This window comes from Culicoides brevitarsis, chromosome 3 (genome assembly GCF_036172545.1).
Source record: "Culicoides brevitarsis isolate CSIRO-B50_1 chromosome 3, AGI_CSIRO_Cbre_v1, whole genome shotgun sequence".
In the NCBI taxonomy this organism is placed as follows: domain Eukaryota; kingdom Metazoa; phylum Arthropoda; class Insecta; order Diptera; family Ceratopogonidae; genus Culicoides; species Culicoides brevitarsis.
The window spans coordinates 21413670-21428869 of record NC_087087.1 but is presented as its reverse complement, the minus strand read 5'-3'; the positions used below and the strand labels follow the sequence as shown (position 1 = coordinate 21428869).

The 15200-nt window shown below is 29.7% G+C and overlaps 3 protein-coding genes across 6 annotated transcripts; 1 reads left to right on the top strand and 2 right to left on the bottom strand.

Moving 5' to 3' along the window:
• On the bottom strand, positions 1–1612 carry LOC134835331 (acyl-CoA Delta12-desaturase-like). The gene is made up of 8 exons (XM_063850205.1): positions 1435–1612; positions 1338–1379; positions 1185–1273; positions 983–1117; positions 842–912; positions 588–770; positions 272–467; positions 1–210 (listed from the first exon to the last, which is right to left on the bottom strand). Exons 1-8 carry the CDS (start codon positions 1610–1612, stop codon positions 1–3), a joined length of 1104 nt encoding a protein of 367 aa, XP_063706275.1.
• Positions 1613–2453: 841 nt separating this feature from the next.
• Positions 2454–6310, bottom strand: LOC134833326 (tolloid-like protein 2). Of its 4 annotated transcripts, none has more exons than XM_063847610.1 (16): positions 6193–6310; positions 5501–5678; positions 5413–5439; positions 5140–5351; positions 4983–5084; positions 4845–4921; positions 4755–4783; positions 4480–4697; positions 4281–4407; positions 4111–4212; positions 3871–4048; positions 3562–3812; positions 3425–3495; positions 3009–3341; positions 2779–2948; positions 2454–2702 (listed from the first exon to the last, which is right to left on the bottom strand). In XM_063847610.1, the coding sequence occupies exons 1-16, from the start codon at positions 6263–6265 to the stop codon at positions 2505–2507; spliced, it is 2346 nt and encodes a 781-aa protein (XP_063703680.1). In that variant the 5' UTR covers positions 6266–6310; the 3' UTR covers positions 2454–2504. The 4 variants fall into 4 exon arrangements, with proteins under 4 accessions (XP_063703680.1, XP_063703683.1, XP_063703684.1 ...); XM_063847613.1 differs by lacking the exon at positions 6193–6310 and adding an exon at positions 5733–5805; XM_063847614.1 differs by lacking the exon at positions 6193–6310 and adding an exon at positions 5733–5805 and having other exon boundaries at positions 5514–5678.
• A 404-nt stretch (positions 6311–6714) lies between these two features.
• On the top strand, positions 6715–9340 carry LOC134834613 (trypsin-1). The gene is made up of 10 exons (XM_063849346.1): positions 6715–6911; positions 7097–7156; positions 7227–7329; positions 7404–7627; positions 7773–7918; positions 8016–8057; positions 8502–8556; positions 8832–8852; positions 8924–8947; positions 9008–9340. Exons 1-10 carry the CDS (start codon positions 6743–6745, stop codon positions 9082–9084), a joined length of 921 nt encoding a protein of 306 aa, XP_063705416.1. The 5' UTR covers positions 6715–6742; the 3' UTR covers positions 9085–9340.
• The last annotated feature ends 5860 nt before the right edge of the window (positions 9341–15200 follow it).

Here is a 15200-nt window from a genome sequence, read left to right as displayed (position 1 = left end):
TTACTTAAATTTCATAGTGCTTTCACTTGATTTAACATTTTTTTGTGTTATTCGATTATTTGTTTCTGCCATATTTCTTATATACTTAAATATGTAAGGCAAATTCAAAGAATGAGCCCACAACACCATTAAATCTGTCCATGTCCTTCTTAGTTGACCTCGCGCACAAGGATGAGATCCGTCTCCTTTTTTGCTGATAGTACTACTTATCTAAAATCAAAAATACTTTACATAACATTTTTAATATTAAAAAGATGAAAAATTTGATTACAATATTAGGTGATGCTTGTCTTAAATCGTAAATGATTCCCATTTTAGCCAAAATGTCTATTAGTTTACATGTAACGTTAAACGGCATGCCTAATTCCGATGCTCTGTAGTCCCAAGGAAAAACATGGTGATAATTGTGCCAACCCTCTCCTACAGTCAAAAGTGACACAAAAATTGACTCTACTGGCATAATATTTCTGCAAACCATAATAAAAACATTTTTCAAAAATTTTTAAACTAAATGCTCTAATCAATTATTTTCGTGCATTTAATTTTTTAAATGCTAGGTATGTTGTACTATTTTTTGTAAAATTTACCGGTTATAAGGATGCATTCCATAGAGATGTGCAGCACTGTTCACAAGCCAGGTTACGTTTAAATTTATGGCTGTTCGACCAAAATAAGATACTAAAAATGACATGTAAATATTTTCTCCCCATAGAAGTGGAATAAAACTAGGAATGACCAATGCGAAAAATGTATACAAAACTTTGTAATGTCTGCAATAAAAAAATAAATTATGTCATAAAAAATAAAAAAAGTAACAATTCAGACAATAAGAAAATCAGACCGTTTCTGAAACATAATTAATGGATCTGCTTCTATATCCGACATGTCAATTTTTTTCCCATATTCAATTACCTTAAGAAAAAAAGTGATTTAATAATTTCAAATAATTTTCATTATTTTTTTAAATTCATGCAATTCTTACTTTTGGATGTTTTTTTGACATTAACCAACCTACATGTGAAAAGAAAAAACCTCTAGTAGCATTGTGTGGATCAGCATCTGTATCAGAAAATTTATGATGCTGTCTATGGTCTCTTACCCATACCCATAAGCAATTCTAAAAAAATATGAGTGAAATAAATACATTAGAAAGATACAAATATTGTTTCATATGATTTACACACCTGTCCTGCGATAGTATGTAAGATTATGAGTATAACTCGAAACCAAGGAACCACTTTGAATGCACGATGTGTGAAATGTCGATGCGCCCCTTTTATAGAAAAAAAATATATATTTTTTTTTTTTTTTTCAAATAGTAAAGCCTTATAAAATACCCATTGTAACACCAATGCCAGCCCCATAGGCCAGAAGTAAACCTTGAATTACATAACAAACATTATTAATTTTTAGAAACTCTCTTATTATACTTACTCCAAAGTGTTGTTTGCCAACAGCAATAGCCAAACACAGCTGCCAAAATCCCCACAAAGCCAGTTAACATTAACATCAGAAAACCAATTGCGTTAAACCAAACCACTTCTCGTTTAAAGTCATAATCCGTCCCAATATGTTCATCAAAATGACAATCATCATTTTTAACTTTTCTCATATCGAAATCTAACAATATATTAGAAAGAGAAATTTTTATATATTCCATAGATCTCTTAGAAATCTGAATAAAACAAGGTTACATCTTTTGATTGTTTGCAACAGAGTTTAAAAGGCTCCCCTCCCTTAATTTTAGTTTAAAGTAAATCATTTACGCAAAAAAAAACAGTTTTGCATTTAAAACTAAGTACTTGATAAATATTTTTATCTCTTTAAAAAACCAAAATTAAAGCACAAAAGTAAGAATATTATGTACGACACGAGATTTAGGTCACCTTTTATGATAAGTAGATTTGCTGTTCTTAACACAAATTAATTATTATTAAGAAACAAAATAATTAAATGTTGATTACCCATTTTTTATCTTAACTATCAATATTCGACTACAATTTTTATTGAAAAATTAAATCCTTTCACATCTTTTTCTAAAAACTTATAATTATATTTTAGATAGTTTTTTTTAAATTCATGTGATTAAAACACATTGCACAATAGTTTACTTTTAATAAATAAAATCTATGCCCAAATTATTTGAAGGAAACTTAAAAGTAAAGTCAAGCGACCAAACGTTATTGTATATATATCATACTCCCACCAAAATTGTAACATAATATGCCTACAATCATACTGTGTTGTAGTAGATTTTAAGTAAAAGAGGTATGAAGATGAGAAGAACAAATATTAAAATCATTTTAATGATCGTTTAAAGATAATTCAATAAAATTTATTTAAAAAAAAACAAAAGAAATTTTGGATCTGTAGAATAGAACGGCAGAAATTTATTTTTTAAAAATTAATATATGCGTGAAATTTCAACTTATAGCAAAGTTTATTATGCATTCAAAATAATAATACATATATTTATTCACAGATGAATTGAATTCTGAAACAAACTAACAATTAATTTCATCGCTGTTATCATCTGAGCCACAATTTTTCACTCCATTACATTTTAATTTAGTTGAAATGCAGTAATTTGATACTTCACATTGAAAATGAAACATTGGCTCACAAGTGGTGGAGGAACTAGAACCAGAATGTTGTGCTACTTGGTTCATATCCTGAACCTCGGTCCAAATTAATCGAAACCCCTAAAAAACATTTACAAATATACAAATGACAAATATACAAAAAACAAAAAAGGGAGATTATGCTACTTTAACTTACTTGCGCCCCAATAGCTTTATCTGCACTCGTGAAACTTATTCTGGTGGTTTGCCCCTGAGAGACATATTGCCAATGTTCGGTTGCTCCTTTTTCACCACAATGCTCTAAAGGAGGTACATCGAATTCCGGAGACAACCAAACTCTTACTACAGCTGCTGCACATCCTCTAGCTGTTTTTTTTAATTTAAAAAATAAAATAAAATAAATTAAATGCTGTAAAAATGTCTTACTTGAAGGATCTCCTTCAACGGCAAAAGATTCAAAATTCAAAAGTAATTTATAGCCTGTTCTAGCGGTAATATACCAATTACACGTTTTTGAGGCAAGTCCTTTTCCAGGACCCAAGTAGTTTGATGGATAATTTGGAGACACTACAATTCCGTAATCTTGACCTGTGAAATTACTGCCGCAATCTCCAAAGATAGACTTAGCTACTTCAAATATATATCGTGCTTTAAAACCACTTGCTACATTTTCACTATCAGTATGTAAAATTGCTTTCAACCCAACTGCATTTCTAGGACTTTCAACAGGACCTGGAGAAGTATAGCCGCAATAACGTCCTAAAAATGTGCAAAAAACATGATTCAAAACGAATTTTTTAAGTAGTCTATTTTTACATTTTTCTCAATTTCACATCAATTACCTAAAAACAAGTCACTTTTATCTCTGTATAACACATATAGCTCTAACCAATCTTCATAACATACTGTATTCCTAATATAAGTATATATATATAAAAATTTAACTAAATAAAATTAACTTTTTTTATTTTTTTCGAACCCATAAGCTCCTCCAGTAGAATTTGCGTTATCGGCTCTTATTTTGAAATTATCGAAAATTATAGTAACTTGTTCATTTGGTGTAGCTAAAAACACAAATGAGCAGTTGGTATCTGAAGGATAATTTGAAGGATATCTCGGACTATTGAATTCTCCTTTTTTCCTTGATGTGCTCTTGTAAGTAAAACTACAACTTCCGTCCGGAGCTGCTGTACCTGGTATTTTATATTCAGTTTCAAACGAGTATTTTGCCTGTGGAAACAAAATATGAGGAAATATTACAGAAATAACTGTTGAATTAAAAGTTCACCTTAAATCCTCTTCCTTGTAGCTCTCCCGAGCTGAATACCATAACAAGCCGAGGACCATCACTAACAACTGCGTACGGTAATTCATTTCCACAAAATTCATGATCAAATTTATCATATGCTCCTTCAACTTCTTGCCCTTTGAGATACATTTTAAGATAACCGTCTGTGCAATTTGAGCTAGATAATTTTTTTACAATTGTGTATCGAAAAACGTGTATTCAACTAATCAAATCACTTACTCTCCTTTGTCTTTATGATCTCCCTTTGGAATTTCAAATATGGAAAATTCCATTCGAACTCTTTCAAGGTTTTGAGCATCTTGCATCCCATATATAAAATACCTAGGTACATAAAGAAAGTAGTGAAAAATGACAGTATAAGTTTAAAATAAGAAGCATTTTTTCCGTACCTACAAACTACTTTAGGTATGTAAGGGAATGGATAGTTAGGAGAGTAAACAAAACCAGAGCTCTCTCGTTTGGATAAAATTTTTTGGTCACATTCAGTTCCTCTTATATGGACACCGGCATTTTCTCCTAAAAGTAAAATACATATAAGAAATTGAAATCTAAAGTTACGAGAAGATGTAAAATCCTATGAAGACTTACGTATGAAGTCGAGCTTAACAAAACTTTCACTAAATTCAAAAATTCCTTTAAAACCTCTATTTTGAGTATTTGCAGTTCGTCGTAGAGTGTAAAAATGAATGAACAAATTAGATTCACTTGAGTAAAGTACTAAATTTCGTTGTTGGCCACAATATGTTCCTATTACAGCAGCGTTACTATCTGCTCCGTCGTATATTCGAACAAAATCAAATGGACAACTAAACAATAAAGTTTACATACATATATTTTAATATTTATATTTACTAAATACATACTGAGGTCCTCCATAAAACAAATCGAAGTCCTGTAATAAAATTTTAATATTTATCAAGTTTTGATTACTTAACTAAAATTTGCATATTTACCCTCATTTCGATTCTCACTCTTTGTCCAGGCTTTCCAATAAATTGATAAGTACAAGACATGGCTTTCGGGTACGCACCTATTGCATTTTAACATTTGTTCATATATTATAAGAGCAATTTTTAAACTTTGAAACATACCTGGATAAGTCGGAGAAATAATTACTCCAGTACGTTTTTGAGCAAAATTCACAACATATGAACATGGTGATCCAACAACCGGTGTACCAACTTCATATTCAGCTATTACATTAAATATTGAATAACCAATTCTATAAAATAAAAACAAAATTCTTACATTCATTTATAAATCCGTATGTGCCTTCAAATACATCTGGAGTTGTAACATTTTTTGTAGTAAAGAATGACAATGCTATTGCTCTGTATAGCGATACTCGTCTCCTGGGTGGTATTGGCCCACAATGTCTGCCACTAAAAGGGGAATTTATCAACTCTGCTGGGTCTGAGGATTGTATTTCTGCATATATATCCATGTATTCGTGCAGACATCTTTAGAATTAAAAATTTCTTTCATTTATTTAATTGTAAGTAAAAATAATAGAGTACTTACGCAGGTATTTCTCCTACGGCAGATCCACTGTGAAATTTTTTTTTTTTTTTTGTATTTTCATATCATTAATTAATTTTATAACACTTACTCAGGTGGATTACCTCTCAAATTAAAAGTATTAAACTTTACATCAACCCGCTGGCCGGGTCCTGCTAAAAATATGTACAGACATTGTTTGAGAGAATTGGAAGGATTAAGTAAATTGGGAGCGCTAAAAGTTCCATTTGAGTTTGTTCCTGCTCTGGATACAAAAGTTTGATCACATTCTGCAATGTACATAAATCAAATATTAATACAGATCGATAAATTTAACATTTTACATGAACATGCTTCGAGATTTTTCCTTTGCCACAACGAATGGCAAGTAAAAAGCTAATAAATAAAACTCAGCTGATTAACAGCTGTAAAAGGCAAAATAAAACATACAAGAGTAAATATATGTATGTATAACTATGTAAAACATACGATATTTGTACCGCATTTCAATTTTTTTTTAATAAGGCTTTAATGTCGGAAGTCCGTCCGTCGGAAGTATGTTTTTGTCATATGTTCAGGGTCAATGGTTCTTGGTGGAAATAAAAAATTGGGGAAATCTCAGAAAATAAATAGAAAATGTTCCTAGAACTCTTAGAAAGAATAAACTCAGAAAAAATAAACACTTTGAAATACGGTTTAGCCATTCGTCTTTTATTTTAGTATAATGCTGTAGCTGTATATAAAGTAACTTGGGTGGGACAGTGGTTCTATAGATTATTTTTGTTTCTATAATATATTACATACCTTGGTATGATCTGACAAAAAGCAATGAAGCAGTAATAAAAAAAATTAAACCTTTTTGAGTATATTTTGTCATTCTTTATTTAATATTGTTAAGTTTATGGTCCTGCGGAATTTCAGGCTTCAGTTGGAAAATTTACTGTCACTTAACAAAAATCATGAATATGCTATGGGAATCAAACTCCTATGATAAACTCCGTTGAGCTACTTATTCATATATGTACATGAGGTACATATATGTGAAATCGTGTGACAAATCACAACATTTGTTAAAAAATTTCACTGTCTTTTAGACTTGTGCGTATTTTTATGCTGATAATTATTTAAATCATATTTCATGAAGTTAAGTCGTATTTTCTTATCAATAAAATTAAATAAATAAATAGTAATTAAAAAAAATATTAAATAATTTTGATTCAATTGACAATAACTAATAAGAAGATCAGTCAAGACAGACAGATTATAACATGAAAACGTTTTTTGTACCTCATAAAATGAACTACGAGCAATTTGTAGTGCGGTACCGTTAGTTTTACTTTTTCAACAGTTGAAAATGGTATTTAACTCTCGTGTAAATATTATCCTGCTTTTATTACTTCAAAACTCTAAGCGAAGCGTTTCTAAAAATGAAGCACGATTTTTGTTTGATTCTTTATTTGGACTCGAGAGCTTAGACGATTTAGATACAGATAGTTCGGTCGGACCAAAGTCATGCAGTTGTGGTGAGATTTATTTATTTAAAAAAAACGTAGTCGATTAGATGAGCTGTAAATTTTATGTATCAATCAATAAATTTTCGTTCGATTTTTTTTCTATTAGAAAGTGATTTTTAATTATCTTTATTTTGAAGAGGTTTAGTCTTAATGAATCTTAATGTATGAGTCTTAATATATTTTCTTTATTTAAGACTGTGGTAAGCCTAATTTAGAAAACAGAATAATTGGTGGAGTTCCTACTGGTTTGAATGGTAAATGAATAGCTATAGAATTTTAAATAATTTAAGAAAATTTTTAAAGTAACATAAAATATAATTAAAGAATATCCATGGGTGGCTCGATTAGTATACGATGGTCAGTTTCATTGTGGTGCCAGTGTTTTAAATCAAGATTATGTCTTATCAGCAGCACATTGTGTTTATAGGTTCGTTTCTTGCTGATTTTAAGTTTTTTAATAACCCAAATTTTACGTGAACTAATAATGAAATTAATTTTCAGACTTAAGCGAAACAAGATCCGTGTTGTTTTAGGAGACCATAATCAATTCAGTACAACCGACACATCAGCAAAAATGCGTGCAGTTATTTCAATTAAAAAACATAAGGGTTTTGATACTAGCTCTTATAACAATGATATTGCTCTTTTAAAACTAAGGAAACCAATAACTTTTTCAAGAAGTATACGGCCAATTTGTCTACCTAAGGAGTACTCAGAATATGCAGGTAGGAGAAATTCTACAATAAAAAAAAAACTTTCAATTATATTTAGTGCAAATTAAGAGAACTTTGGTTCCAATTTTCATATTCTAAAAAACTGTTATTAATAATATAAGTTTCATTATTTATAAATTTCAATTTTTTTAAACAGGCAATACTGGTATTGTCGCGGGATGGGGTAGAACTTCGGAAGGAGGATCGTTGCCAGCAGAAATACAGAAAGTCGAAGTTCCAATTTTATCTAATCAAGAGTGTAAATCCATGAAATATAAAGCTTCAAGAATAACAAGCAACATGGTAAGTCATCACTTGAATGTAGAAACCCTGAAGTTTCACTACCACACAATGATTATTTTTATAAAAATTTAATCCGACTTTTGTCTTATTTTTTTAGTTATGTGCCGGAGGAAAAACAAGTAATAAAGACTCATGTCAGGTAATAATAATATCATCATTTCTGTTTTTTTTTGTTATTAAATTTAAATCAAATCACTGGCTTACGCAACGAGCAGCTTCTTAACCGGTCAATTTAATGGATCGTTGCTGTACGTTTCAAAAAAGTGAACGATTAAATTTGTAACTGATGTCTAGTATACGTTATAAGCCTTTAAAATATGAGGCGAATTGAAAAAATTTGTAGGTTTTCTTTACAAAGGAAGTCAGAATAATTTTTAGTCTCTTTCTGAGAGATGCTGCAAATTTCTGTCAAATTATTCAAATAACTCATAATAGAGAATCGTTCCATTTTGTACATTTTTTGTAAAACGTTTTGATCTGTGCAACAAGAATCCGATTCAAACTGTACCCGTTGAGATGCTGGTCGTCGTGCTAATGAATAGTGGAAAACTATGCCTTTTAAATTAAATTAATATTAAATCAGGGAGACTCAGGTGGTGCGCTAGTCGTTAATAAAGGAGGCAAACACGAAATAGTTGGTATGTTTTATGAAGCTCACATTTTGAAAATCATTGTGATGGTCAATTTTGTTTTGCTAAAAAGATTATTATCAACTATTTGAATTTACTTTAAGCATTTAAGCCACATGGCTTGGGGGATTTTTCGGGAGTTTTGTATTTATCAGCTGTTTTATATAATTGATTAATACGATTTTTACATTAATACAAATTTTAAAAAGTAAAATAGTTAAAACAAAATTGATTATCTAATCATATATTACGACAAATGTTTAATAAAAATTTTTCTAATGTAGGCATCGTATCTTGGGGAATAGGTAATTTATTTTTATGATAAAAATAATCAATTTACACATAGTTTTTAATATATTATTAATAACTTTCATAGGTTGCGGTAGAAAAATGTATCCTGGTAAGATCTTAAATAACATCATTTCGATTTATTTTCAAGTTTTTTTTTAAATACTTATAGGCGTGTATACCAGAGTAGCCAATTACATAAAGTGGATTAAAAATAATTTAGAAGATTCTTGTTTTTGTGACAGCTGAATTAAGAGTCAATCTAAGTAGTTTTTATATAATTTATTGAATATTGAACTATACACACTGACTTATTTTGGCTTGGTAATACAATGATCAAAAGCATACTGATGATTTGATATGAAGATGTTTATTTGAAGAAAACAAATTCACTCCTAGTTTAAAATATGTAAATAATTATTTTGGCATTGTAATTTTATCTTGAAATATGTTATATTATAAAAATTTAGATTCTAGTTTTCATATTTTTGGTTGGCATCTACCATTACTTTACCATTAAAAAAAGCATGATAATAAACATTAATATATGTATAAAAGTTTTGTTTTGCTTATTTTTACCTTAAAATGCTCCCAGCTAAAGCTAAGTTTGAATCAGCATTGGAAGATGCTGTTGCTGATGTTCCAGGATTTGTGGAATTGCTCAGTATGGTCAAGCTAATATCTCCAATACTTGTTCCTCGCAGTTGCGAAACATCCTCTAGATTTTGTGTATCTGTGAGACAAACAAAAGTACATTGAAATAAAGAAAGTGATAAAATTCAAATAGTATTTAAACACAGTACACCTGATCTGAAGTTGCTGTTATCACACATATCTATTTGGCCGTTGCTATTATAAACAGTAGAACATCCCGCTCTGCATAAAGATAGTGGCACAACGCCATAAACGTAAAACAATAATATTGGAACACCTATAACTACGGATAAAGCAGCTAAGATTGGTGATACAACTATCGATGCCAAAACTGCACCAAATATGGATAGATTTCTTTTCCGTTTTTTTGCCGTTTTCAATTTTGAGTGTATCTTTCGTCCTACCCATATTGGAACAGCTATACAAACTGTTGGTATAGCAATGCATGCCAAAAGACCAATACCTATTGGAGCTCCAAATATAGTGCCTATTTGCCAAAGTAACTTTTTCTTTTTTGACCATGGCTTTTTACCCCAAAACGTGCAACCTGAGGGACTGAGAAAATGTAAATCGGTTATGATTTTCATACATAGCCAACAAAATTCTGATCCACAAACTGCGCACTCTATAATATACATGCGTAAAACACTAGTATACCTAGTTTGTTCTTTCATAAGATATTAATAATAATATTGAAGACATATTTAGCTCACAAAATCAATCACAGTCGATCACAATCGATTTGTATAATAATTATGTAATTTATTTTAATTTGAATTGATTTTTATTAATGAAATTATATCCTTTATTATTTTTATTGTTTAATGAAGATACACTTTTAGTACCTCTATTTATATTTTTCTTTGTACTAACGTACGTTTATTTGTACAAACATTGTTGGTTATATTGAAGAAGACTAGGAAATAAAATACTAGGAAATTTTACTTCAAACAAATTTTTTTATTATGTCAGTTATAAAAAAATAAGTTAGGCCGATCCAAATGAAAATCAAAAATAAAGTTCGATGCCCCATTCAAAAAGTCAAAAATCCAATGGGGCAAAATAAAAAAAAAAAGTTAAAAATTTCATCATTTCATTTTTGGTGTATTTTCATAGTTTTTCAAGACATACTCAAATAAATTTATAAAAAATTTTCAATTATTTTAATTTTTGTTTTGAAAACCATATTTCAACTTAAATTTTCTTCTCTAAAAATATTTTTCATAAAATTACTGAATTTTTTTTCAAATTTTTTTGACAGTTATTTTTTATGAAATTTTAATTTTTCAATTTTTAATTTAAAATGATCTAAAATCAATTTTTAATTTGAAAATTTCAAAGAAGATTATTAAAAAACAACAAAAATGTTGATCAACGATCAAAAATTGCTAAAATTCTGTCATTTTGTATGAAAATAAGTATTTCAAAAATTTTTTTTTATTTTGCCCCCCTCCATTTTATTATAAAAAATTTTGGACTTTATTTTTGATTTTCATTTGGAGCGGCCTTAAATTATTAATGAACGAAAAAAAAATAATATATAGGTATACCCTAGTACAGTGAAAATTCTGAAGTTAAATTTTTCTAATAGAATAAGAAAACCTGCTTAAATTGGGTTTTATATAGCTAAAGTCTAGTGCTTGGTTCCTGAGATATTGAGGTTTAAAGTTTCTATGGATTTGTACGAGCTACGGAAAACACACGACGGAAAAATCACCAAAGCAAAAGTTTATTATTTTTAGATGGACATCACAATAAGGTAATCAGGTCTGGACTTTTATAATTAAATTTAAAATTCAGGATTTTTGAATGTTTGAAATTAAATTATATTTAATAAAAATTATAAAAAAAAAAACAAAAAATAAATAAACTTAATGATAAAAAAAACTAATAATTAAATAATTAAAAAAACTAAACAACAAATAAACTAAATGTAAAAAAACTAAATAATTAAAAAAAAAAAAATAAATTAATTGATTTAAAAAAATTAATAATTAAAAAAAAAATAATAATTAAAAAAAATAATAATTAAAAAAAAATAATAATTAAAAAAAAATTATGAAAAATTTTTGACGAGCATGTTGTTGACGAGAGTGTTAACGGCGTATATCCCAAAATCCTTTCCAAGTCGTTCCGTGTCCCCCTCCATGCCAATTTCATCCAAGAGGTTTTTAAATTCAGCTGGTGCCCCGTTGTACCCATAATTGGAACTTGTGGTTGTTTGCAAGTTCCATTCTGGAAGAATCTCCCGACCAAATTTAATCGGCGCGTTTGTAACATTCTCCATATATGTTGTGGCAATGTGGCTCTAACAAGTGGTCTTCCCTCGAGTGCTTCAGTGATGTGTAAGTAGGTCTGTCCCTGTGTTCCGTAACGGAACGTGTCATCTTCGGGATTCGCCATATTTGCAGCTTTGTACTGAAAAAATAAAAATTGTTATTATTTATTGTTATAAGTTAAGTTTTTATTATTTTGTTATCATTGTTATTTTTATTGTTATAAGTTAAGTTTTTAAGTTAAGTTTTTATTATTTTGTTATCATTGTTACTTTTATTGTTAATTATTGTTATTTTTAATGTTATAAGTTAAGTTTTTATTATTTTGTTAATATATTTTGTTAATGTTATTGTTAATCATTGTTATTTTTATTGTTATATTTATTGTTATAAGTTAAGTTTGTTATTTTTAAATAAATTAATTAAAATTTTAAAAATTTACTTACGCCTCGATTGTGCTGCTGGAGTCTGCTTCCCTTTTTGGTGTGGGTCAGGCCAGCATAGGGCAGATAAACTGCCATCGCCAAAGTGCTCTCGTACGGACGGTCTGGGTAAAGCTGAACAAATTCTTCGTGCTGGTCAAAAAAGTAAGGATCATCTTTGCCCATGATGGCATAGAGCTCGAATGCGTCATAATAGGCTTTTGAAGTGCTAAAATAATAAAATCAAAAAAAGAAAATTTTAAAAATATGATCTAATTAAAATGATGATTTGAATCTAAAATTTTTTTTTAAAATCTGAAAAAATACTTACATTTTGTACTTATTCCAGTCCAACTTTTTGGCATCCTGTGCTCTCTCTACTATTTCGGACCCATTAGCAACCGAAATTTCCAAGTCGGGTTCGGGGTACATCAGTTTTTGCTCCATGATTATTTTTGCTATTTCATAAGCAATATTTGAGGTCAAAGGCTTTGTTTCAATTTGTTTTTTTTTGTTTGCGACATGTTTGTTGCTTATTAAAATCTAATATTCTGGATCTGTGTGTGTATGATTTCTTCTTTTGTTTACAGATGTAAACTCCTACACACCTACGACACCAATCCACACACAAAAAGACAATCACGCGTTTTCGCGAAATGTTTAAGTAGTGTTCGGCACATGCTGCATGTAAAAAAACCATGCATGCATGCAGCATATATGTCGACATGCATGTGCATAAAGGCTCACAAATTTCAATAGTCAAAATTTCAGTTTTTTAAAGAAAAAAATATTTTTTTTTTCACACTAAATTAAAAATGAATTAATAATTAAATAAAGAATTGAATAAAATAATTTTCAAAATTGATGAAAAAAAATTAGAAATTTTAAAAATATCAAATCGTGATGTCGACTACCGATTTTCAAATTAAGACATATTTAAATTCTAAGTAATTTTTTACCATTATGTAGCTTAACCAATCTGAAAAATATCTATTTTCGTTAAACTATAGTTCCATTTTTTTTTCATTGAAACTTTTCCATTATTGATAGAAAAATATAGTCAAGCTCTTTTTAAAATCTCAAAACTTTTGTTCAAAAATAAGAAAAATTTTAAAACATTCTATTTGTCGTAATGTTTTTAAAAGCTATTTAACACAAAACATTTGACTTTTATTGTATCGGTCTTTAATAGCTACTAAAAAAGTAAAAATATTTTATTTTTTTTTTCTTTAAAAAAAATTTTTTTTCATCAAAATAATTTTTTTTTTCATATTTTACATGTCGACATGTAAATTTTAGGCTACATGCATGTCGACATATATGCTGCATGCATGCATGCCGACATGTATATAGGGAGAACACTATGTTTAAGTAAAGTGCGTACACACCACGGTACACACGTATGCAAGCACAAACACATAGAGTCATAGAAATCATAGAAGAACTTCCGAAGATATTTGGCGCAAACGAGAGCCAAATTTAATTAATGTGAAAGTATTCGAATGTGTCGTTGCTTGCCGTGTTACCGATCCGAAGAAAAAGAAATTTCAGAAATACCTCATGCCAGTAAATGTATTGTTCTTGGAATTGACGAACAAACGAAAGGATATCGTGTTTACACAGTACGCGGCGAGATACATGATGCGAGACGTGGAAAATTCCGCGAGAGCTGGAATTGTCGAACGAGAGGCTTAGTCAATATTCGTGTCGAAGAAGATGAATTTTACGAAAATTTTTTTATGAAAATTTCTAAACCAAAACAGGTATCCAAAGAAGCCAACAAAGATGTCACCACGACAGGAGGAGCGTCATCAAAGCAGCTTTTCTTGCGCCCTCTTTGCAAATGGTAGGACAATCTGCTAATCCATGATCGCAATTGTTTGAGCGGAGCGAAAAAAGGCGCCCGCCCTCAGGAAAGTACCCTAAAAATTTATTTTAATTGCAAAATACTGGTCTGTATAATGTTTCCGTAGAACCTAAATCCGTTGAAGCATCGTTGTCTAGTGAGCAAAGTGGCGAGTGGAAGTTGGCGATGATTGCTGAATTCGAAGGTTTGAAAGCCAACAACACTTGGAAGCTCGTAGATCTACTAAAAGGAAAAAGGCAATCCCTTATAAATGGAAGACAAAAACCGATGCTGCAGGACACGTCATAAAATACAAAACACGTTTAGTCGCCAAGGGATACCGTGAAGGAAACAAAGTCTGTCGTTTAAAGAAGGCGATTTATGGTCTGAAGCAATCTAGTCGTATATGGAATTAAAAACTGTCAACCTCACTAAAAAGTTACGACCTCCATCAAAGCAAACATGATCAATGCGTTTATTATCGTATTAATGGCCCGAAGAAAATCTTTGTTTTAACATACGTGGACGATTTGTTGATCATGTCAAACGATCAAAAGGAGAGTGGACATGGTCAGCAAATCTAATTCATGTTGCAAAAATTCAAAATGAACTATGTACTTGAGAAAAGTCGATCAATTTATTGGGATGCTTATTGGTCAGGATAAAAATTACATCAACGAAATTCCTTCTCGTTTTAAAATGGAAGATGCGCATGGCTTATCGACTCCTACCACTCCCGGAGAAACTCTGCCGACGAAATTTTTTTTTTATAAACGAATGCAATTCATTCTCGTTTTTTTAAATATTGATAACATAAGGCAAATGAAATTTCAAAAAATGTTTCACATTATTTTGGACCTCAAAAAGTAAGGAGTTGGGAGGTGAATAATAATAATGGAAAACAATAATATCAATGATTTTTCCATCTTTTTTGCTATTTTTAAGGTGCTTTAATTTAAAATAGTATTTCAAAGACATTTTATATCTTTTATTTTAACCTTTGGACAAATTTAATGATTTGAACGATTCATGTTTTGGTCTTGACGATTCTTGCTAAGAAAGGAATTCTTGATAATTCATTTGCACTACTTTCCTTCAATTTCTTCAATTCTTTTCTTTTTCTTGGATGTTCTTTGAGTATTCATCTTGCCTATTAAAAATCGATGT